Below are 25,462 nucleotides of genomic sequence, written 5' to 3' on the forward strand. Positions count from 1 at the left end.
TCCGTTCTGATGCTCTGATCACTAAGCTCCGTGAGAGTTCCCACAGTCTTGCACGCTCACCCAACAACATCTGTGTCAGACAATGCAACCAAGTAAATATGAAGCGCGAAAATGGTAATAAGTCAGAATATAGTTTTTAAATACAAATTTAAGCACACCATGATAAGTATCAAAAGGGACGGTTTCGGAATTATAAAATAGGTTGTCTTGACAACTGTTGACCACTTATGAACCAATTTTGACATCAATAACATCAGAAACAAATTGTTAGTTTTTAATACGTTGTTTTGTGTGATTTTTTACCTTGCTGCCATCGGAACAATGTCAGGCATGTTTTAATCTATAGCGTACTGTATATTATCAAAATGCGTTCCTATTGATTGAATAAAAACGTTCCCACCAGTTTGATGATAACTGGATTTCATGGTGACCAACGTAGGGCATTCGACTAATTTTAGAATCATAAATTTTTATTAGCGGGGATTAAGTTGGCCTGGTTTTTGTTTGCTAGGCTTTCATTTCGTCTGATCCGTGACGTTCAACTACATATACAATTAGCTATTTTAACATTTCTCAAACAGCGACACAGACTTACTGTGTCGATGAGCTCGTCAAGAATAGATGAAAACCCAATTAAATGGGAACGGAGAAAATCAAACTACAATTCATCAAAAATTTTCTTCAACTCTCGGTTTGGAAAGCAATTTTCTTATGCCGAGCGGTTCCTGTGTCAATTTTTTGTCGAAACAATAATTTGAGAATTGGGGTAAATAGCGATGGGAAAAAACATTTAACGATGAAGGCGGTTCAAGCGGTAAATTTTTGAAAATTTTGCAGTTTTAGCGTGAACTTTCTTTTCACCACAATCACAGCAATTCTTCGAATTATAAACTGCGCTGTCAGTTCCGTTCATATTGTTTCTTTTGCATTTAAATCGGATCCATTGGCAAGATCTTGTAAATTGTAGCTAGCGAACAGGTCTCAGTTTTGACTCTCATTTTTCATCTAATTTCGTTGGCTTCAATAACAATATTTTTTCTCTGGATTACGTTGGTCAAGTATTGTTTGTAATTTTTCTCAGCGGGGATTCAGTTGGCCAGACATTCGTTTGCTAAGCTTTCGGTTCGTCTGATCCGTGACGTTCAACTACGTATACAATTAGCTATCTTAATTTTTTTCAAACAGGGACACAGACTTACTGTGTCGAGGAGCTCGCCAAGAATAGATGAAAACACAATTAAATGGGAACGGAGAAAATCAAACTACAATTCATCAAAAATTATCGTCAACTCTCGGTGTGGAAACCAATGTTTTTATGCCGAGCGGTTCCTGTGTCATTTTTTTGTCGAAAAAACAATGTGAGAATTTTGTTTAATAGCGATGAAAACAATATTCAGCGATGAAGGCGGTTCAAGCGGTGAAATTTTGTAAACTTTGCAGCTTTAGCGTGAATTTCTTTTGACCGCAATCACCTGAACTCTTCAAATTATAAACTGTGCTGTCAGTTCCGTTCATATTATTTCTTTTGAAGTTAAATCGGATTGAGTAAAAGGCATGGGTAACAAATGCGTTAAAGTTTTTTAGGATTTGAGAATTTATATCTTTTTTGAAACTTTCTGTGCCGTCAAGATATTTTTTAACTTTAGCAGTGACCATTTGTAGTATTTTTGAACCTTAGGGGGGGTGAATTAATTTTTCGCTAGGTTAAGGTGTTTGGTAAATTAGTTGTGAATAATTGTAAAATTTGCGATTCTAAGCCTTGTCTTTTCCCCCGCAATCGCTGTATTCAACGCTAAAAACTGCATTCCTTGTATCTTATCACTGTATTCACCCCAAATATTGCAGTTTGAAGCGGTTTCTAGCGTTATCTCCTCAACATCTAGGGTTGAGAAACAAGTAATTCTAAGCCAGATGGATATAAACAATAATTTTTCTGAGATGCAGACGCAAATAAAGCACATTTTCATCTAGATGAAAGTCGCTCCGGACCAAAATGATTTGTGCGTGTCCGGGTGTGCTTTATACGTCCTATAATCAAACTTATTTAGATGATGGGTCCAGAAGATGATTTCTGGTAATTAAAGAACTCTTTCACTTGTTAACAGAACAAAAAGTCAAGAACTCTCAGAGAGAATCATTCAATAAAATTTTTGCGGTGAGCTAATGCATTTAATCTCCTCTTTCACAACTCATCAATTTGATATTTTGGGGTGTTCTGTTAAAATGAATAAGTGATTTACACATCAGATTGGGAAGCGTGAATCCCATCAAATAAATTTTTGGGACAAGAAACAAAAACTTTGGACAATTTGATTGCAAAGAAAGTTGTAATCAGAAAAAATTAAGTATATGATCAAACGTTCTTTTTTGATAATTTTGGTTAATTTTGATATAGAAAAGGATTAGAAAATTTGTCCCAATAAAATAATTGCCCATTTGCACCAAATTGAACAAAAGTTGAAAAAAGCACAAAGCTTTGACAAAATTGTGAAAATGAACTTTTAAATTTCAGAATCTCGTTATTTGAGTGAAACTCAAAACAATGAGAACAAAAAATTGTGAAAATCAGTTTGCAACCTCCAGCATACAAAAGAGTTACTGAATTCATTAAAATTTTGTTCTCTTCTCTGGTTTTCATATAACGTCAGCTTATTTTTCTTCCGTTTAATTCGCTTTTTCTCGATTTCCAATCTTCAAAAATGTTGCTCTAACTTAACATAGTTTTTTGTTTCGTATATATATATACTCCCCTGTTCAGAGTTGTTTGTCTTACTCGTTTTTGATCTTTCGTTGAGCATGTTGTCAAATGTGAATAACTATGTATCGTTTTTGTCGAAAATTGTTTATTAAACAATTCTCCTTGGTTTCCTATCTAGTGCTGTTATTTGCTATTGTGTGACTTATTTGCTATTGATTCACAAGTTTTGGGGTGGTTTGTTTCTTGACCTTTCAACATCTTTGGTTCAGTGGATTTTTTTTGTAGCACATAATTTTTGCTGCTGTTTTTATGTGTAAATGTATGATTGTCAATTGGTTTGGTCCTGCTGCTTTCTAGGATTTGAATTTGGTTGTTCTGGCGCTAGAACAATATTGCTTTCCAACCCTTACAACTGTCATAGTCTAAAAGACAGAATCGAAAAAAAATGCGTTATAATTTCTGCTCTGGCGTAATGTTTTCTTGAAGTTAGACATGCACGTTAGACGCCTTTCCCATTATGACACTTACTATCGCTGAGTACTTGGCAACTCGAAAACCTCTGGCAGTTTTTTTAGAGGCTTCACTATCAGGTCATCGTTTCTTGGGTTCCGTATGACCCTCACTCCGTTTGATTGTTCAAAATTAATTTAATTTAAGAGATCATTAATTTCAAGATCATGGCTGAACTACGAGAGAAAATGTTTCAGCTCTTTAATGCACGACCTAATCTGGAGCTCCAATTACGTAAACTCCAGACGGACATCACTTATGCTAAGGATTGGCAGGACAGGGTTGAATTTCGAGGTTTGTTTTTTAAGTTCAAAGATGCTTTCAGCAATCTGTGGCAGTGGAAAGAGATATTTTTTATACTATTTTGACATTCCTATTAACTTTTTGACATTTCTAGTACACTACTGAGTTGCTTTAAATTATTTTGTTAGTGGTAGAATAAGCTCAACAATGACTAGTGCCAGGTTTGTCTTTTAGTAGCTTCTCTCCTTCTTTATACGGTGTGACTTAATAATTTCCTGGAGTCACGGGCAGTTTTTTTTGTTGTGTTTGTAGTTTTGGTTTGCTAACATGGTTCATCCTGCATCCTTGCTCGGGTCCCGCTCGTTTTGTTCTGGTTTCTTGTTTCGGCACGCGCTACTCGCTTGATGTCTCCACGTGACGTTTCCCATCCTTTCCGTTTTTCGCGGCGCTCTTCCTGTGTTGCTCTTTCTGCGTTTCCGTACCGTTCGTTTCGTTCTGCGTTATAATCTCTGCTCTGGCGTATTGTTTTCTTGAAGTTAGACAGGCACGTTAGACGCCCTTCCCCTTATGACACTTACTATTGCTTAGTACTTGGCTACTCAAAAACCTCTGGCAGGCTTTTTGGAGGCTTCACTATCAGATCATCGTTTCTTGGGTTCGGTATGACCCTCACTCCGTTTAATTGTTGAAAATTAGTTTTATTTAAAGATCATTAATTTTAAGATCTTGGCTGAATTACGAGAGAAAATGTATAAGCTCTGTAATGCACGATCTAATCTGGAACTCCAAATACGTAAACTCCAGACGGTCATCACTGACGCTATGGATTGGTGGGAGAAGTTGAATTTCAGGGTTTGTTTTTCAAGTTCAAAGATGCTTTCAGCAATCTGTGGCAGTGGAGAGAAGTATTTTTTATACTGGACCCCGTTGAACTGAAATCAGTTTACTCGGCTCCTGGGCAGCGATTTTATGATGTAACTCAGATGAGTTCTTGACGAATTCTTGTATGCGGTTAGGAAATTTATCTATGTAGTTTGTCTTTGTCTTCCTGGTTTTTTCTCTTTATTTGACTATGTTGTCAAATGTGAGTATTTATGTTTCGAGTTTGTTGTAGGTTGTTTTTTAAACTATTCTCCTCGGTTTGCTATCTAGTGCCGTTATTTGCTATTGTGTGACTTAATTGATTCACAAATTTTGGTTGGTTTGTTTCTTGACCTTTCAACATCTATGGTTTAGAGATTTTTTTATTGTAGCACATAATTTTTGCTGCTGTTTTGATGTGTAAATGTATGATTGTCAGTTGGTTTGGTCCTGCTGCTTTCTAGGATGTGAATTCGGTTTTTCTGGAGCTAGATCAATATTTCTTTCCAACCTTTAAAGCTGTCATAGTCTAAAAGAATTGTAAAATTTTAACTACTGTTCAAATTTAATCAATATTTTTAGAAATCTGATTAGTGGCTTGAAGTTGACTTAAGTTTGTTTTGGGGCAACGACAATTAGATTTCTTCATCTTTTTTACATTTCTAGTACACTACTGAGTCGCTTTAAATTATTTTGTTAGTGATAGAATAAGCTCAACAATGACTAGTGCCAGGTTTGTCTTTTAGTAGCTTCTCTCCTTCTTTATACGGTGTGACTTAATATTTTCCTGGAGTCACGGGCAGTTTTTTGTTGTGTTTGTATTTTTGGTTTGCTAACATGCTTCTTCCTGCATCCTTGCTCGGGTCCCGCTCGTTTTGTTCTGGTTTCTTGTTTCGGCACGCGCTACTCGCTTGACGTCTCCACTTGACGTCTCCCATCCTTTCCGTTTTCCTCTGCGCTCTTTCTGTGTTGCCCTTTCTGCGTTTTCGTACCATTCGTTTCGTTTTGCGTTATAATTTCTGCTCTGGCGTAATGTTTTCTTGAAGTTAGACATGCACGTTAGACGCCCTTCCCCTTATGACACTTACTATCGCTGAGTACTTGATTACTCGAAAACCTCTGGCAGGCTTTTTGGAGGCTTCACTATCAAGTTATCGTTTCTTGGGTTCGGTATGACCCTCACTCCGTTTGATTATTGAAACTTAGTTTAATTTAGGAAATCATTAATTTCAAGATAATGGCTGAACTACGAGAGAAAATGTTTAAGCTCTGTAATGCACGATGTAATCTGGAACTCCAAATACGTAAATTCCAGACGGTCATCACTTACGCTTTGGATTGGTGGGAGAGGTTGAATTTCAGGGTTTGTTTTTCAAGTTCAAAGATGCTTTCAGCAATCTGTGGCAGTGAAGAGAGGTATTTTTTATACTGGACCCCGTTGAACTGAAATCAGTTTACTCGTCTCCTGGGCAGCGATTTTATAATGTAACTCAGATGAGTTCTTGATGAATTCTTGTATGCGGTTAGGATTTTTATCTACGTAGTCTGTCTTTGTCTTCCTGGTTTTCTCTCTTTATTTGACTATGTTGTCAAATGTGAATAATTATGTTTCGAGTTTGTCGAAGGTTGTTTACTAAACTATTCTTCTTGTTTTGCTATCTAGTGCTGTTATTTGCTATTGTGTGACCTAATTGATTCACAAGTTTTGGTTGGTTTGTTTCTTGACCTTTCAACATCTATGGTTTAGAAGTTTTTTTTTGTAGCACATAATTTTTGCTGCTGTTTTGATGTGTAAATGTATGATTGTCAGTTGGTTTGGTCCTGCTGCTTTCTAGGATGTGACTTCGGCTGTTCTGGAGCTTTATCAATATTGCTTTCCAACCTTTACAACTGTCATATTCTAAAAGACAGAATTGTAGATTTTTAATTACTGTTCAACTTTAATCAAAATTTTTAGTAATCTGATTAGTGGCTTGAGTATGGTTGTTGCTGAAGTTTGACTTAAGTTTGTTTTGGAGCTTTGGTTTGCTTGCGTTGTTCTTCCTACATTCTTGCTCGTGTTCCGCCCTTTCTATTCTAGTTTCTTGTTTTCTCGCGCACTACTCGCTTGACGTCTCCACTTGACGTCTCCCATCCTTTCTCGTTTCCGCTTCGTTCTTCCTGTGTTGCTCTTTTTGCGTATCCGTACCCTTCGTTTCATTCTGCATTATCATTTCTGTTCTCGCGTATTGTTTTCCTGAAGTTAAACAAGCACGTTAGACGCCATCCACCTAATGACACTTACTATCGCTGAGTACTTAGCTAATCGAAAACCTCTGTCAGGCTTTTTGGCGGCTTCACTGTCAGGTCATTGTCATTTGGGTTCGGTTTAACCCTCCCCGCGTTTAATTGTTGAAATTAGTTTAATTTAAGAAACCTTAACTTCAAGATCATGGCTGAACTACAGGATAAATGGAAAAAGCTCTGTAATACACGATCTAATTTGAAATCCGAATTACGTAAACTCCAGAAGAACATCACTGACGTCATGGATTGGCAGGACAGGGTTGCATTTTAAGTTTTAGTTTATAACTTCAAAGATGCCTTCAGCCATCTGTGGCAGTAGAAAGAGTTCTGAACTGAAGTCAATTTACTTGGCTCCTAGGGGGTGATTTTATGATGTAACTCAGATGAGTTCTTGATGAATTCTTGTATGCGGTTAGGAACTTTATCTATGCAGTCGGTTGCCAAAGCAACGTATGCAAGGTCATAAAGGAGCACAATCAATCTAACACAAAAACGCATTTAATGTTGTCAGCCATGTCTATCTTTCATAAAAATAATTTTTCTGCCTTGCGCCCAGTTAAACAAAAACAAAAACAAAATTTTAATAAAGAGAATTGTTTTTGAGTTGCAAATGTAACATATGACAGATCAAGAATTGAGAAAGGTCATCACCAGAGTGATTCCACAGCTAATTTAAACGATGCCGAATTGATGGATAATCGTTCATTGTTCGGTCATTTTTCAAATGAGCTGAAATTATTAAAAGATAGGGTATCATTGCAAAGGGAGAATCATGTTCCAAATTCTACCGACATGTAAAAGTTGGGTGAAATCGTTTCTTTTTTTAATACGATATCTGTCACAAGTGAACCGAAATTTCGGCGTCATGATTTAGTAACCACCAACACCCATTCAAGACTCTGAGGGGAAAATCTTATCAAGCAACAACAAGTCTGTTAACCGTTAGCGTTGACAAGATTGGCAACAGCAAGCGGTAAGCCCTTGCTCAATTTTGCGCTAACGCTAAGTGGTTACGTTGGATCAAATAGTGGGTTCCGGTGCTGAAGCGACGTTCTAAGTGGCCGATGCCCATCGAGCAATACTTAAGGACCGGTGACTTGGTCTTTGTAGTTGAAGAGACCAACCCAAGGTGCTACTAGTCTGGTGTTCTCATCACTGAGCACCGTTAGGTTCTCACAGTCTTGCATGCTCCACCCTGTTGATCATTTCCACCAGATTGCACCTCCGCGTGCTTGTAAAATTAAAACTTTCTGCCCAAACATCTTCTGGTTTGGGCAATGAAACCGATTGAATGTAAGACGCGAAAATATCAATCAATCAGAATATAGTTTTTCAATACAAATATAAATACGATTAGACATTCTAACATAAAGAGAAATTTCAGAAAAAGTTTGTTTAAAATAATTTTGAGTAAATAATACGATGAAATGTATCAAATAAGACGGTTTCGCTTGATTGACGACTTTGAAAATTTTTTTTTATCGCAACTAAGATTAGGGTGCTTCCGTGGGCTAGTTTTTAGGTAGTTTTTAGCTTCCATTTTTTGGTAGTTTTAGCAACCCGATTCATGATATCCTTGTTACGAATTTTCAAAAGACATGTCTCGAGCCTTAGTTTTGACTTTCTCATTCAAGAAACCGGAATGAATCTCATAATAATGTGAAATGGATAACAATGTGGAATCTTTTGCGGAATGCTTTGCCTCTTAATATTTCCTTGCCTTTGCCTCAAAATAATGTAGAATTCATTGAGGAATGGATCTCATATTACTGTTATAACATAGGACGGCGTTGAACTGCAAAATATGTCCTGGATGTCTTATCATTAGGTTCAAAGCATTCAGTCTGGGACAAATTTAATGAAGTGCGCTTCCTTGCGGATGTAAACATGTTATTCGTGAGTTAAGGGCAAACAGCACTGATGGTGGAAAGCTTTTGGAAAAAGAAATGTCTGCCAATTGGTACATCAAGAAATTTCGTGAGATACCAATGGATAGAGGGGTTAAAAAAGTTCATGATTTTTTGAAAGATCAAAAGCTACTAGCTGTACCATTTGGTAAAGGTTGCGGTTTTTGGTGTTATGAAACAGACAATATACTCGGATAAACTAAATGAAGTCCTCAGTGCTGATCAGTTTGAAGCTCGTAATGAAGGAGTTGATGATCTAGCAATAAAAACGGAGAAAATGAAAAACATCAGTTTGCATCAATTGATGTAAGTGGGAAGATAAGTGGAGAGATTATCGCAGGCTCAGGACAACGGGATCACAACCGGCTGAAATGCATAAAAGCGGTACGCCGCTTCGGCCTGTTCTGTCAATACCCGGTAGCAGTTACGAGAACCTCAATAATTTTCTTTCCCCATTTTTCGAGAGGCTACCAGTTCAAATATTGTGACTAACTCGAAAGATGCCAGAGCCACTTTAGAGGCTACCAAATTGGATGAAAATGAGCTAGTTGTTGAAAAGCCAATGTTGAAAGCTTGTACATCAAAGTACCGGTTGAGGACGCAACCAAAATTCGGCTTAAAGATCAGCACTCGAATTACGAGGTTCCTGAGATTCCGAGATCAGCTATGAAGAGCCTTTCGAGACTAGCCGTAACGAATGATCACTTTAAGTGTAATAAAACAGGGTATATTCAATCGGACGATTTAGCAATGGGTGCTTCGCTGGCTGTAAATTTGGAAACTTTGGATACAAAACTGATATGCATTGATAGTAACCTACGCGTTACTGTCTGAGGGAAAGAGGTCGAGTGCAAATCATGCAAAAACTGGTTTCATGCAAAATACCAATGTATCACTGACACGCAGTGTAAGAACATGCAGGCAATTGTATGGATCTCATCCTATTGTTCAGAAAAAGGTACAAAAGAGGACACACAGGAATTGAAATTATTCAAAAGATATTTGGATAACGTAGTGTGCACTGTCAAGTGGAACCCTTTCGATTAGCTTGAATATTCAAATTCTCTTCAAAAAACCGTACAATTCCTGTTTGAGACACCAAACAGTAGTGGAGACCTGGCATTCCTAGACCTAAACATAAACGTGAACGAAGATAGGACAATTAGCTGTCACTGGTATCAAAAAATGACTGATACCGGCATAATTCTAAATTTCCGTAATTGTTCACCGTTACAACATCAGAAAAATGTGACTCAAGGGACTATGAATAGGATTTTTAGTGCGACCAGTGACTGACAATCCTTTGATGTAGCTCTTAAGAAAAATCAAGAAAAATCTGAGAGATCTGGACTGAAAATAAATATCCAACTGAGTGGTCCTCCAGTATTGTGATTGACACGTTGGATAAACTAGTCACGAAGAAAAATGTTACAGCAAAATCCCCAAAAAATGAACATCTTAAGAAAGTTAAAATTCTTTACAAAAAGGAGCTAAAACCGAAGTTTCTGTTAAATACAGAGGAAACACCACTCATAATTTTGCAAGTAGACTAAAATACTGTTTGACATCAATTGATTTTAAACGAGAAAATCAAGAACTTGCTAGCCCACCCTGAAATCATCTTTTGATAAGAATCTGAAATCCCATGAATAAAGTTACAGTTAATGGATGCAGTTCCACTATGTTGGCCAAACCAGCCGACATGTGACCACTAGAATTTCGGTGCATCAGAAGAAGGATTCTCCTGTGGGACAACACCTCGTTGAATGTTCTGTTATGGCGCATAAAATTGAATGGGAGCTTCAAGATGCATGTCGCGGGTTTGAAAAACTGATGACAAATACGCGATCTACATCGTAAAACTGAAACCGCAATTTAATACGCGCGATGAGTACCGGGTGCGGGAATTGACATTGAAGGATTAGTTCAAATACAAAAAATTTGACTTTTGAATTTCAAAAGTTATTCTGGTACATGTTAATTCGAAATTCTGTCAACCCCAACAAGTAAAAAATAACAATTGATAGGAATGAAAATTAAAATCCTTTTTCAGGAATACAAAACATTATACCCGGGATTCTCAAAAACTCCGGAATAAAGATTGAAATAATTTTAGTGTAATAAGTGTAAATAAAATGTTGTAAATGTGATTTTAACTGTAAATATTTTCAAAAATTTGTTAATTTAACTTATTTCATAGAATTATTGTCAAAGACAAGTTTATATACTTTATAAATGATTTCATTTAGTTTTTAAACCTGACGATGAACGCAATGTTCGAAAACGTTCGATTTTTTTAATCAATTTGTTTTAATTGACAATTCCTTCTTTGCATCATTCAAAAACTTCGTATGTTCAAGATTTTTTAGTGCCCTTTTTTATTAATACGTTAAAAGAAACGGATCTTTTCCGTTTGTGCCCCCCCCCCCCCCCCAGTACGTTATGCGCCCCCCAGTTACAGAGCACGTGCCATTACATAGTAAATCACTATGTAAAAATATTGCACGTGCGTCTGGGGGGTGCAAATAATATGCGCCCACTAAGCTGGGGGGCACAAACGGAAAAGATCCAAAGAAATTAAAAGCCAATTAGTCTAACTCTAAATATAGAAACGAACGTTTTCGCTATAACTAGTATCGTCAGGTTATCAACTTTAGTCTGAGTGTTTTCAACCAAAATGGAATATATTAACAATCTTTAAAGATTAAAGATTTATATATACGTGTGACCCTCACTAAAGCAACAGCTGTTTTAATTTATGTGGACGTAACATTTTACTGGTATGTATCAAACTTTCAGAGACAATGGTGGCCGAATGTGAACCAAGCCCCATTGCAGAGCACTCAACCTTAGCAGATCAAAGTGGTGAGATTTTTGTGGACCGAATGAAAGTTTTTCAGGCTGAATTTGATTTATAATATATAAGAGCCAATTGCCTAAGCAAAATTAGACAAATAATTTTTAGACGCGGCAGCCGTTGACAAAGAAGAGTGTGCTGGCAACTCATGCTGCAATGAAAAAGACAATTCTTCCAGCATTGAACTGGAGCTGCAATCTCCGGGCTTCTCTGTTAAGATTGTACCAATCACTGGTGAACCCTTCGATCTACAGGTGCCTTGAATAAGCTTTGTTATTGCAATTATTTTAAGAGGAAGTCAGTGGCATCCGAGTTTCGTCTTAAGTCTGCGCCTTGATAAGGAATTACGGTCTTTGCCATTTTACACATTACGTACACCCCCACCCCACCACCAGTTACCGTAAATGAAAATGACAGGGGTATGTCTTATAAAATGGGAAAGACTAATCCATTATCATGTCATTCATTATCAATAGTCATTTCAAAACTGTGGTTTAATATCTCTATCGGGGTTCTCGATAAACTAAAATATCCCCATAATAGTGACGTTTTTAATTTTGGCTTTAAACTCTCTCATTAAAGTTAGCAACACTCATTTTTATAGAGTGTGGTAACTTACTTGTGAGCAATGAAAGAAAGCTTAAGGAAGCCAAAGCAAATTTCATTGAATTTTTTAAAAAAATTAAACGGGGGTGTGATCCACCCAAATGGACGGAACAGTGACACTATGAAACATCACAGCATCGTAGGTAAATTTATCGCAAAAATACATGCTCATAGCATCGTCAAAGAAACAAGGCACTATAACTCTTTGAGCTGCGTAATATAAGGTTAATTTGTTATCAATCTAGTCTCCCCTCCCGCACTATGGCACTACAAGAACTATCACTGTCAGTAGGCCACAGTTTGGAACCGCAGCACCCTCTGAGGCAAATGATAGCGCTGCGCAGAAGAGCAAAACTTAGGAAGCCAAAGCAAAAGTGTTCTCTACTTAATCTAAATTTAGCGCTAAATTTAGTATCCTAAATCAGAACACTAAGTTTCGCGCAAGAAGACTTTTACTTCCTTAGGTCTAAGTTCAACCTTTCAAACTAAGTTCTCTGCCTCGTAGTTTCGGTGACCGATGAAATCGTACCCTCTAAGCATGCGATTCACCGAAATTGTTTTGAGGATACAACTTCGTGATGTGAAGGCATGTTCTTAATTTGAACTCCTCGCCCCCAACACTCCCTCTTCACCATCCTCCTCCAACTGGCGGAATTTGAATTTGGAGCCGCTTTTGGTCCAAGCCTCCTAACACTACCCCATTTCTCATCGCTTTGACTCACGGCTCTGTTGATTGGTGTTTTTTTGATTAATTGAAGTCGAATATGGTTTCGGAAATTTGGGTCAGTTCAACAGTTCCTTTTCTTCAATTTAAAGATTTTCGCTTTATTTGTTCTTACTTAGCGCTTCGAGTAACCAGAGAAAGCAGTCGATATATACATAGTCCCGTGTGTAATTGAATTTTGAATTTCTTGGGGTTATTTCAGAACTTGCCTTTCTTTTTTTTTGTTTCTACCTTTGATTTTTCTTCATTTTACGTTTATAATGCCTCAAACGTGCTCTTCGTTTATGCTACAAGTGTTCTGTTGCTGCGTTTATGTGCTGGACGTGGTTTCTTAAGCTAGTTGACTCTGAAGTTACTCTGAAGTCTTTCAAGGTCAATGAATGGTTTCTTTACAATCACTGCTTTTATTAGTAAAAACAATGAAACTAAATGAAACCGCTGTTCTCCCGCTTTTTATATCTGAAAATGTTTCTGAAGCTGATAATTACAGGCCCAATTCTTTTTTGCTTGCTGTATCAGAGGTACTCGAAAAGATAATCTACATCAGATTGAACAAATTTCGGATACGTACAAAACAGCTGCAGAAAAATAAGTTTGGTTGTCGCTCCAAATTAGGCAGCATAGATGCCTTGAAATCTGTTGTAGATTCAATCAGATACAATTTTAACAGACCAGCAACTTCAACAGTTGCAATCTTTCTGGGCTTACTAAAGTTTTTGACACTAGTTCAGAAAAGAACTGTCTGACATAAAAATAAATTAATTGTTGCTTACAAAACGTTGAAAATCTTACAGTATTGAGTTTTAGTCTATGGTAGAGCTGCGTACAGTGACGTCAAAAAAAACTAATCAACAAAACAAGTGACGAACAACAAAGTTAAACATTGAGTGACAGTTATATATGGGTAAATTTGATTTTAATTACAAAAAAATGAGCTTTTGAATTTAATTACGAAAAAAATGGAGTTGAATGAGTGCATTAAACTTTTCGAATTTTCGAAAATATGTAATTTAAGTAAAACTGAAACACGGAGAGGTTGTGCGCTTAATTTTTCCTATAAAGGATCAATTAACAGTAAGATCATTTCAACGAGAGCAAGAAAACTGCTGAAAAATACTAAAAATTCCAACCTTATTTCACTGAAAAAATGACAATACTGTCGACGATAGGGTGCAAAGATTTTGTTAATCGGTTCCGTAAAAAATCATTTTAGGCTCTGCTGATTTGCTATAGGGTTTCTACTGAGTTTTTTTTCATATTTATCCGAACCTAATAAATTGAATGTAAAAGACGACGATTTTTTCTGCTTCGTGAGGCAAAACTGCCTTTTTGCGTTCTCTCAGTTCAGAAAAAAAACGTGTATACGAAAAGTGTAATTAACATATGTAGTTTTTTTTGTTTATCTGTTCCGAAAATAAGTTATTATTTATCAAGCGAGTAACCCTAGTTTTTTCGGTGAAAATTTTAAGAACGCTCTAGTTTTTCAAATGGTTATTATGGGTTTCATCACCTCAATTCTATATTGGTCGCTATCTATTTTCTACTGTGGGCTATTCGAGGCTATTCCGGTAATCTACTGGCTGTGTTTTGTACATAAAGTTAATTAATCAAATATTTTGAGGAATAATAAAAGGAGTCTTACGAAAATCAAATTGAAATATCTTTCTAGCTATTGAATGACCTGATTGCAACTTTATTCCATATAGCAACTGTGACAGCAAGATCTTCATTAGATTCTCTTCACTTGCGCTACCCAGCCGTTTGACATTAATTTATAAGGGGCGTTAATTAAAACGGACATTTTCTATCACTATACTATTCATTTCAGTAATCAAAAACAATTAATTTACGTGATCTATTCAGCCAACTTCTTTGTTGGTGATATGCTTTCAACTCAAAATCAGATCAATTAATGCGCTTACAAAATGCTGCGGTTATAGTATATATTAAATTTGAGCACAGCGAAGAGAGTTTAAATGCTATGAACAAGTGTAACAATGGCTATATCGTTTCTATTGTTTTTATAGTTCCACTGAGTCAAAATTGAAAATCATGGTCCAGCAAAAACATGTGCGTTGGCTTAAAGTTCAAAGTCAGTCCTTTTGAGTAATAGTTAGTGCGTGATGATTAATCATGCTCCTATTCCGTTCCATACAATCAATACAAAAACATATTGAATGGTCGACAGACATGGCGACACGTGAAATTTGTTTAAGTAGTCTATGTTGTCTGTGTATGCTTCCTCGGTAAGCTTATCTGATGCAGTACAGTACATACATAACATTCATGCAAGCATGTGTACATATTAACCTACATGTCTATCCATACAATCTCAAATTGATGTTCTGTTTTTTCGCAACAATTCGTATTCAAAAGTAGTCGCCATATAATTGCGGTGGTCCGGTTGCAATATAGTTAATTGAAGGATCAAATTTCTGTGTTATACGGTGACTAAGGGTTGCTCTTGTATGTGACTCAGGAATTCTTGTTTTATTACGGAAAATTTCTAGGGTGAGAAGATTAATCCCATAATGAAAAATTTTGTTGAATTAATTTTTTATTTCAGGTTCAGCGGCTATCAATTGCTGCCAAGAGTAGTTTCTCACTGACAGACAATGTTTGTAGAAATCGTGTGTCTTGTCAGTTTTTAAGCGATTTTTTGCCTGAGCATTTTGACGTTGTTTTGATGGATTGTTTGGCACATTTGTTCGTTTTTTGGTTGATATAACTCAATGGCGCGTTCTAATAGTCGAATCGTTGCAGCGAGAGGTCATAAATAAAGTTGTAGTGTCCATTTGGAGTGATCGTAGTTGGAATTTGTGACACAAATTGATTGTTCTTTGGAATCTTTTCCGTTGCCCCCCCCCCCCCCCCCCCCCCCGTTGTGCTTATTGGGTTCATATTATTTGCACCCCCATACGCACGTGCTCTGTAACTGGGGGGGGGGGGGGGGGCACAAACAGAAAAGATCCGTTCTTTGAACCGAAGAAACAAGATAGATAGCAAAAAGTAGTTTCAATTCCGTTTTTTTTTACAGCCCATCGTTCTAATTTTTCTGATTTAATGTGTAAGAAGGATGCTGGGGTTTGTGTAGGTGAACCCGACAGAGTTGGTGCAGGAGTTGCACCAGGTGCTGATGGACAAAGAGGAGACTTGTCAGTTCACCTGTTTCTCTCTCCACTTCAACAACCAGCACATGGATAACTTCGCAGAGGTCAAATCCTTCAAGGACATGAAGCAGGGATCTACCATTCGAGTGCACGAAGGTAGTCTTCCATCATTCTTCCGCTTACTAGGCAAAACGGACATTGTAAATTGATGTATCTTTTTAGTTGGTTCTGTTCTCAGCTTGCTGACTCTTTAGTACGTCAGAGGCTAAATTGACTCTTTAGTACGTCAGAGGCGTACAACTTTTTTTCTAGTAATCAATTTCTGTGCCATCCCTAAAGTTTTTTGGAAACAAAACGCGAAAACTTTCTTCAGTCCACTGAAGAAAACAAATTCAAATTCGAAAATGAACTTTGCTGGAACATAGTTTTCTTTTCATCCAGATCGTGGGGAAGACGTAGTCGAGAAAGAATTCTGAAATTGAGTTAGGAATTTTAGTGAAAGAAGGGAAATTTTTGAATTGAACTGGAAAGCTGAACTTCAGTTGCTGAAAAGAAGAGTAGGAGCGCGAAAAGCAGCACCTTGTAGTGTTAAACAAGAGTTCATGACAGCGTTTGAAGCAAATTTTCATAGTGCAAATCTCATTAAACTTCATATCAACAGAATTGCTTCTTGTGACTACAGATAAATTTTTAAAATTGATTGATGTCGTTTTAGAACCGTACACTCTGAGGGAGGCGAGAGTGCATGTGCGTCACGTGAGGGATCTGATGTGCTCTGGAGGCCAACAGGACAAACAGGAGGCATACTCTGGGGAGAGGGGCTGCTCTGTTTCTGTTTTAGACACTGTCATGGACGAAACTGGTAGACTAGGTTCGTCCGTTTGCATAGATCAGTTGCATTGGAGAAAATTGAACTCCGTGTGTCTTTCGTTGATGTTTTTGCTGCCACTGATGTAAACAAGGCAAAGTAGCAAAATTGTCGAAGTTTTTAGCTATCTATCTATTGGCATAAACTCACGAACTTAGCAGCATCCTAATGATAAGTAAAAATTTAAATTTCAATGCTTGTTAATAGCCGCCCTCATCTTCTCAGCCGGCTATTATAGCGCTCCTATTTTTTTTTACTTCGTCGAACTTTTTTTCGCTGTACCATTTTGCCGCTTTTTCGACATTTTGCGTGAAATCTTTTTGACTTCTCTAGGCTAGTTTCTCTCTTCTCTCATTCTGCTGAAAGTGAATTTGAACATCAGTTGCTCAGCAAAGCAATTCAAAATGAACAGAGTCAGTATAAAAAATTGAAGTCAGATATAGAAACGGGATGAACCCTTAAAACTCAATTTTAGATGCCCGCTATTTGAACGTCGTTCCTATAAATCTGAGTTACCATATCTTATGCTTATTGGCAATGATAGTAGCCCCTGTAGCCTCTCTCTAAGAAACAGAAGTATGTTCAACTACGAAATGCCATCAAAATAAATCGGACTTAAAAAATAATTTTGTACAAAAATCTTTTTTTCAATAACTTCTATTCTTTCAATCCCAATCATGCTTATTGGAATCAACGGCGGCTATTTTCCGGCAATCTGCCGGGTATGTTTTTTGTTTAATAGCCGCACAGCGATAGCTGGGGCTATTATTGGCCTTCTCTTGGTTTTTTTTTTACAATTCAAAGAATTTGAATTGTATTGGGGCGCTGTCTTTTTACGACTCGAAGAGGAGTATTGGAGAAGTTTTTTTAATCGATTTTATTGGAGTGATTTTTGAAGCGGGAAATGAAACGCGTGAAAAAATAAGGAGTTATTTTTGTGCTGAACAAAAGTGAAGAGCGGAGCGAAAAGAGAGTGGTTTTTGTTCATACCGCTGTTTTTGAGAGAGCGAGAAATTGATGTGTGAAAAAATTTTCTCTAAGCGAGCGAAATTTTTTTGTTCACGTGCGGCATTTTAAAGCAGTTTTTTTCATTTGTTTTGGTTAACAGGTTTGGTTATGATTTTGTTTTAATTTTAAGCTGGTTTCGGTAGTGGTTTGAAGGTTTCTGGAAATTCATATGAACTTTATGATAATTCGGAGGTTTTTAATGTATTTTGCCGATTTTTGGGCTAATTTTTTGCGTTTTTTTGACGATTTTGTTTTACTGGCTCAAATGGGTATTGAAAAAACCCCTTCTACTTCAGAAATTTTATGAAAACAATTGGTTACAGTTTTGTGGGTAAGAATCAATTTTTTTGTTGAGAAATATGACAAAAAAATGGTGAAAGTTGGAACTATTTTTCTTAATTTTTTGCAGTTTTTTTCTGTTTTGAGCTAAGTTTCTTTGACTATTATGACTTGCCTATTGTTTTGCGAGCATCTGGATACCCTATTGGCTGAAGGAAATTTTTCTTTGGATTTATATGTTTTTTGAAATTTTAAAAAATTTGGTAACTTTTTCCAGTTTTTCAGTGAAAGTTGTTTTTTTTTCATAATTTAGGCTAATGTGTTTCTTCAAAATTCACATAAGCGGTTTTTTAAGTACTAGTTGTTTTGATGAAGTTATTTTGGCAGAGATAGTTTTTTTTGGGATCTCAATTTATAACAAAATTTGATCAGATTTTTTATCATATTTTAACAGATATGATTTTATTGTTTTTACTTTTTTGTTTCATGACTTCGTTTCAAGATAATCATAAATTAGTGAAGGCGCGTTTTGTTTGATGAGTAGTTGGATGGCGTTTAAAGGGATTTTCACTTCGAGTCGTTTCCGTAATTCTTCCGGCTATTTTTTTAACGAAGTTTGTGGTGATTAATAGCCGCCCTTATCTTCTCAGCCGGCTATTATAGCGCTCCTATTTTTTTTTACTTCGTGGAACTTTTTTTCGCTGTACCATTTTGCCGCTTTTTCGACATTTTGCGTGAAATCTTTTTGACTTCTCTAGGCTAGTTTCTCTCTTCTCTCATTCTGCTAAAAGTGATTTTGAACATCAGTTGCTCAGCAAAGCAATTCAAAACGAACAGAGTCAGTATAAAAAATTGAAGTCAGATATAGAAACGGGATGAACCCTTAAAACCCAATTTTAGATGCCCGCTATTTGAACGTCGTTCCTATAAATCTGAGTTACCATATCTTATGCTTATTGGCAATGATAGTAGCCCCTGTAGCCTCTCTCTAAGAAACAGAAGTATGTTCAACTACAATGCCATCAAAATAAATCGGACTTAAAAAATAATTTTGTACAAAAATCTTTTTTTCAATAACTTCTATTCTTTCAATCCCAATCATGCTTATTGGAATCAACGGCGGCTGTTTTCCGGCAATCTGCCGGGTATGTTTTTTGTTTAATAGCCGCACAGCGATAGCTGGGGCTATTATTGGCCTTCTCTTGGTTTTTTTACAATTCAAAGAATTTGAATTGTATTGGGGCGCTGTCTTTTTACGACTCGAAGAGGAGTATTGGAGAAGTTTTTTTAATCGATTTTATTGGAGTGATTTTTGAATCGGGAAATGAAACGCGTGAAAAAATAAGGAGTTATTTTTGTGCTGAACAAAAGTGAAGAGCGGAGCGAAAAGAGAGTGGTTTTTGTTCATACCGCTGTTTTTGAGAGAGCGAGAAATTGATGTGTGAAAAAATTTTCTCTAAGCGAGCGAAATTTTTTTGTTCACGTGCGGCATTTTAAAGCAGTTTTTTTCATTTGTTTTGGTTAACAGGTTTGGTTATGATTTTGTTTTAATTTTAAGCTGGTTTCGGTAGTGGTTTGAAGGTTTCTGGAAATTCATATGAACTTTATGATAATTCGGAGGTTTTTAATGTATTTTGCCGATTTTCGGGCTAATTTTTTGCGTTTTTTTGACGATTTTGTTTTACTGGCTCAAATGGGTATTGAAGAAACCCCTTCTACTTCAGAAATTTTATGAAAACAATTGGTTACAGTTTTGTGGGTAAGAATCATTTTGTTGAGAAATATGACAAAAAAAATGGTGAAAGTTGGAACTATTTTTCTTAATTTTTTGCAGTTTTTTTTTCTGTTTTGAGCTAAGTTTCTTTGACTATTATGACTTGCCTATTGTTTTGCGAGCATCTGGATACCCTATTGGCTGAAGGAAATTTTTCTTTGGATTTATATGTTTTTTGGAAATATTAAAAAATTTGGTAACTTTTTCCAGTTTTTCAGTGAAAGTTTTTTAAGAGCTTTTTTTCATAATTTAGGCTAATGTGTTTCTTCAAAATTCACATAAGTGGTTTTTTAAGTACTAGTTGTTTTGATGAAGTTATTTTGGCAGAGATAGTTTTTTCGGGATTTCAATTTATAACAGAATTTGATCAGATTTTTTATCATATTTTAACAGATATGATTTTATTGTTTTTACTTTTTTGTTTCATGACTTCGTTTCAAGATAATCATAAATTAGTGAAGGCGCGTTTTGTTTGATGAGTAGTTGGATGGCGTTTAAAGGGATTTTCACTTCGAGTCGTTACCGGAATTCTTCCGGCTATTTTTTTAAACGAAGTTTGTGGTGATTAATAGCCGCCCTCATCTTCTCAGCCGGCTATTATAGCGCTCCTATTTTTTTTTACAATTCAAAGAATTTGAATTGTATTGGGGTGCTGTCTTTTGTTAAAGATCTGTTCACACATTTTCATGATTTTTGAAGTCAAATTGGAGTAGTGATTTTGGTCACGCCGAAACAGGAAGTTGAGCGAAAAAGCGAGTGCTTTTGCGGCGTGAAATTTTTTCGTTCTAAATTTAAAGTAGAGTGAGAAAACGGTGTATGAACAAAAATTCACTTTCTCGCTAGTGGTTTTTTGTTCACATGCGGCAATTTCACTTTGATTTTTACTGTTTTTTCGATTTTTAGATCGGATTTTTTTCTAAATGGTTCTCGCAATCCATTCATATTCCGGTCAAGGTCTAGTTTTCTGTTTAGTCAATGAAAAGTCACTGAATTGTACGTCAGGACTTGTCCTGCTATGTTTTTTTATTTCGTCGTCATGATTTTTGTTACGACCATATGGCGTCACAGCCACTTTTTGTTCATTCGTTCATGGAATCTATATATTAATCGCGTGAACACATAAGGTGGCATGTTTTAGAGGCATAGCTGATCAGCATGTTTTAACAGTACTACCGAAGAGCACGGTTAAGCGGTCGCCTAATTGGGGTTAATGACCGAAAAAGTGTGCTTAAGGTCATTAACCTATTTATGTTTCTAAAAGGTCATTGACCGAAAAATGTTGCAAAAAGGTCATTGACCGAAAAGAGTTGCCAAAAGGCCATTGACCCAAAATGTTGCTAAGAGGTTGTTTCTTCTACCGAAAAACGCTTTGCGGAAAAGCGTGTTACCAGAATTTTCGAAAAAGACAATAATCGGTGTTGCAAAAAACAAAAACAATAATGTCGAAAAAATCATTGGCCAATTAGTTGTTCAATAAGGGTAGTAAAAGATAATCGATCGAAATTGTGTCAAGAGAAAGAGGTTTTTATGATTGAAAGAAATATTGTTTTTTTGTAATTCATTGTCAAAAAATTGTTATCGATGAAAAATGTGGTGTTGAAAATTTGTGAAGGAAAAGTCACTCACCGAAAACGTCATGGATTGCAATTTGGACAATGGAAATTTATCATGTCAAAGTGTCACTGTACCAAAGTTTTTTCAATACAGACAGACGAATTCAGTGAATAAATTTTAAAAGACACAGATGATGCCGATGCAAGAACCAAAGTTAGGTGCCAAAAATATATATGACAAAACAAGTCTTGAAATAAATACAAATTTTTTAGCACAAAGTAGAGGACTTTCTATATTAAGAGCTGTTACTAATAAATTATTGCATGCAAAACTTGATAAGTATATAATCTTCCTTCTTTAATTTTTTCGAAGAAAGTTTTGTTGGTGGCATTAGCCAGCACTTTAACTCAGTTCTGTGTTTGTTGACTTCTTAGAAGCATTCGCAAAGGCTTGCCAACGATTACTTTTTATCAGCACATTCCTCGTCCTGGGCACATCCATCGTGTTCTCATTAGCACATTCATTCTGTTTATGAGAACCGGAATTCATTGTCTCGCCCAGGATTTCTTTTCTCTCCCTCTCTTCAGTTTCTTCCTCTATCTTCCTTTTTTTTCTGTTGTTCGATACTCTATTTTTTCTTAAGTGTTCTCTAACTGTGATATTTTTGCAATTAATTTTTTGCTTTTTGCGCGTGCTCACTATCTCGCTGTTCTTGTACTTTCTCTCATGATTGCGTCTTCTTTCTTTTTGTTGTCCCAATTTTCTTCATTCTGTCGTTTTCGTTTTTTCTTGCGTTCTTTCTTTCGCTCACTTTCATTTTTCCTCCTTTCTCTGTCTTTCTTTTCTGGTGTTTTTACTAACCTCTTTCCTTTTTATTTGTGTTCTTGATTCAATTTTTTGTGTCCTATTGTTTTTCTTACGGTGGGTTCCTGATGTTATTGTTTTTGTTGCATTGTATTCTTTCTGTTCTTTCTTCTCCCGTCAATTTTTCGTTTTCTTTTTCTCGTCAATTCCCTTTTGGCTCCCGTTGGCTTTCTCCCAGACTCTTGTTTTTTCGTTTTTCCTTCACTGCTTTCAACCTTCTTTTGTTCTGCCTTTTTGGTTTTTTTTCGTAATTTAACCTATTTGCTCTCCTCATTATATATTTCTGCTGCTATCGATCTCTCTCTCTTTCTCTCCCTCTTTATACCTCATTCTATCTGTTTTGATTTTTAATGCTCTGTGAGAACGTCTATTACTCTTAACTCGCATAAAATTTCTCTTTTACATATTTGGCGCTCTTCATTTTTTGTTAGTGTGTCCAAAGTAGTTTTGCAAATAGTTCATTGAAACTTTCGCATGTACACCAGTTATCACGAATAAGTTTTCAATGGAATATCAATAGTTAAAGTTTCAAGATAAGATTCATTCAGATAGCCTCTACGGACCTGCTAGTTTCAACTGAATTGCATGCGTGACGTTATTTTCGCTCTTAGTGGAGCGAGTTTTTTTTTTGTTCATTTGCGTGATTAAATTTTTGGTCACACTTGACTTACCTTACTCTCAAAAATGACTTCCTCACTTTGAAAATGACTTTTATTTACTATTTTGTGGCAATCTGCCAGCTATGTTTCTGATAGGAAAATGTCTGCGGAGAAATGATCTTAGTTTTTGAAACAAATCCAGACATTGTTGGTTTGTTTCAGTCAAGGGCCTTGTAGACAATGGTCCCGCTTCTTCGCCTAAAAGTAGTCACAAAAACGGAGCTGATAGTCACATCAATTCACCCTCAGATCCTAGCGAACCCAAGTTCTCAACAGAAATGAGCCCTGGCCAATTTGTACCCGGTAGCCAGCCTCTTTTGCCCATGATTCCTCCCGAATCCCAATCTCAACTCTCAATTACATGTCTTTCTGAGTTGTCCATTTCGCATTGGAACCCGGTTCCGAGCACTAGGAAGCTAAAGGGAGACTTGCTTTACCTGAAGGTGAGGACCCTTGAGAACCTTGATGTTGGGATTACAGCGTGTACAAGAGGGTTCTATCTAAATCGGATTACAGATGCACTGTTCAATCCAGCACCTTCCGATGATCCCAATATGAGTCTGACGCTGGTCGAGCTCCTCTCTAGAATCAGTCCTTCTTTCAAGAAAAACTTCTCCTTAGCTCAGAAGAAACGGTAAGTATGGAAAATAATCTTTGAATAACATTATGATGTCATCGGAAGCTTTCTCATTATTTCCTGTAGATATAGCTTAATTTGTTGATCAACTTGGTTGTTCCAAAAACCGTAGCACTTATTTGAGACAATATCTCATATTTCTTGCACTTATCATTTCGCATATGCTGGACTTCTTAAGTAAGCTGCGGCTTGATGCATTTTACAATGTCGAGATGTTGATCTTGGTCCAAATTTTGGTTAAATAAAATATAAAAACCACTAGAAGGGAGACAAGGTTGAAACGATCAAATAATGGTATACTTTCAATCAACCGCTGATTGGGTCTTTTGTTTAGAGTTGGACGAAATGTTTTGACCCGAGTGCCAACTTCTGTTCAACACTGGTCTTGGGTTGTACCTTCCACACCTCCGGTTCCTGACGATCTGAAAGCTGAAGACAACTGGTTATACAGATTAGGATACGAAGAGCATATTCTTGGCCAGACTCGAGATTGGAACGAAGAGATCCAGTCAATTCGGGAAATGCCAGCTAAATCCAAAGGAGAAAGGATAACCAAGGAACGTGCCATGTACAAAACATACAGCGACTTTCTCTCAGCTGCAATTCGAGGTGCCATATCTGTGATAGATGGAAATATGATGCCGATAAATCCAGGAGAACCACGCAAAACTCACATGTACATTTACAATAACATATTCTTCTCTCTTGGGTTTGATGTGAAAGATCATTACGTTGATTTTGGTGGAGATGCAGCTGCATACGTTGCGTGTAATCATGATCTGAAGGGTGTGAAAGTAATCAGTGAAGCGGATGTTGAGGGTCTGTACACTTTGGGTACCGCTGTTGTGGATTACAGGGGATACAGAGTCGCTTGTCAGACTATCATGCCAGGTATGGTTTTTAACAGACTTAAAAGGCGATTTGGAAGTTTTGTCACATTACAAACTTGTCCACTCTCCTACTTGAATACATGTCATTTGACAGGAATTCGTCCAAACTTGGTTGGTTATGTTTTTCTTTGATGTACATGCTTGCCAGTAAATACATTTTAACCACGACTATTTTGGGATCGTTAAATTGTTCATAATTGATCATGAAATAATAACTCTGTGCGGTAACCTGTTGAAAATATTTTGTTAAATAGTTGGTGTTGAAAATTTTTCAAAGAAATTAATGAAATGATGATTTTAGGAGTCCTGGATAAAGAACAGGAAGAAAGTGTGGTCCATGGTTCAATTGATTTTGGCAAGAAGATCGTGTCACATGACGCATACGGACCAAAGCTTGAAAAAATTGCCCATGAGTTAAAATCGAGACCACATACCATGACTGGGGAAGAAACCGAAGACGGGAAAGAACACCTTGTTCACGTGTCGACCGAATGTAAAGGCATAATCGGAAACGATGGCAGACACTACTTACTTGATCTATTGAGATTGTTTCCACCTGATGTGAACTTCATGCCGGACCTCGAAGACGGCGAACAGTTAGAGGAGTCGGTTCGAGATAAAGGGTTCCCTAGGAAACATCCCCACAAGTTACCTCAGTTGCGACAGGAGTTGGTTGAAGCCTTTGTGGACAGTCGATACTTGGCGTTTGTGAGCCATGCCACGTCTATGGTGCTACAACAGAAGAACAGTGGTAGTGGGACTAGCGCTGCATCGACAAAATCTACAAAAACCGAAGAAGAAGCTAATTCTTCTGGTAAATATTTCTAGCCTTGTGATTTTCAACCCTTCCGTTTTCTAAGTTTTGGGTTGGATTTCCTGTGTCTCAGAGAAATCAGGAACTGCTTCGTATACGATGCCCGATTTGTATCTATTTGAGTTCAAAGCCACCCAATGTCTCATTCAAGTCGAATTCTATCAGGGCTTTTCTATAAGGATTTTCGTCACTGGCCGTTTTCCAGGAGGAAAAGCGTTTACCGTCATTATGTAATCATATTATCCTTAAATCACACATTTAATTGCCTCAATATGATTGCCAATTGGTGATTGATTCTTATAATAATTCTTGT

General features: G+C 36.7%; 1 protein-coding gene across 3 annotated transcripts in view; it reads left to right on the plus strand.

Annotated features, from left to right (window-relative positions):
- Positions 1-25,462, plus strand: part of LOC142356543 (clustered mitochondria protein homolog) — a 76,905-nt gene that overhangs the window by 13,848 nt on the left and 37,595 nt on the right. For all 3 annotated transcript variants that reach the window (XR_012761437.1, XM_075408429.1, XM_075408432.1), the window contains exons 2-8: positions 11,303-11,370; positions 11,471-11,616; positions 15,787-15,958; positions 16,518-16,673; positions 22,971-23,442; positions 23,780-24,336; positions 24,637-25,149. Coding sequence is in view for 2 of the 3 variants with exons in the window: in XM_075408429.1 (XP_075264544.1) it covers positions 11,310-11,370; positions 11,471-11,616; positions 15,787-15,958; positions 16,518-16,673; positions 22,971-23,442; positions 23,780-24,336; positions 24,637-25,149 (2,077 nt within the window). In the remaining variant the exon portion in view is untranslated. The remainder of the gene's footprint in view (positions 1-11,302; positions 11,371-11,470; positions 11,617-15,786; positions 15,959-16,517; positions 16,674-22,970; positions 23,443-23,779; positions 24,337-24,636; positions 25,150-25,462) is intronic.

The sequence above is a fragment of the Convolutriloba macropyga genome, chromosome 2, assembly GCF_964194025.1.
Source record: "Convolutriloba macropyga chromosome 2, txConMacr16.3, whole genome shotgun sequence".
NCBI classification, from domain to species: Eukaryota; Metazoa; Xenacoelomorpha; order Acoela; family Convolutidae; genus Convolutriloba; species Convolutriloba macropyga.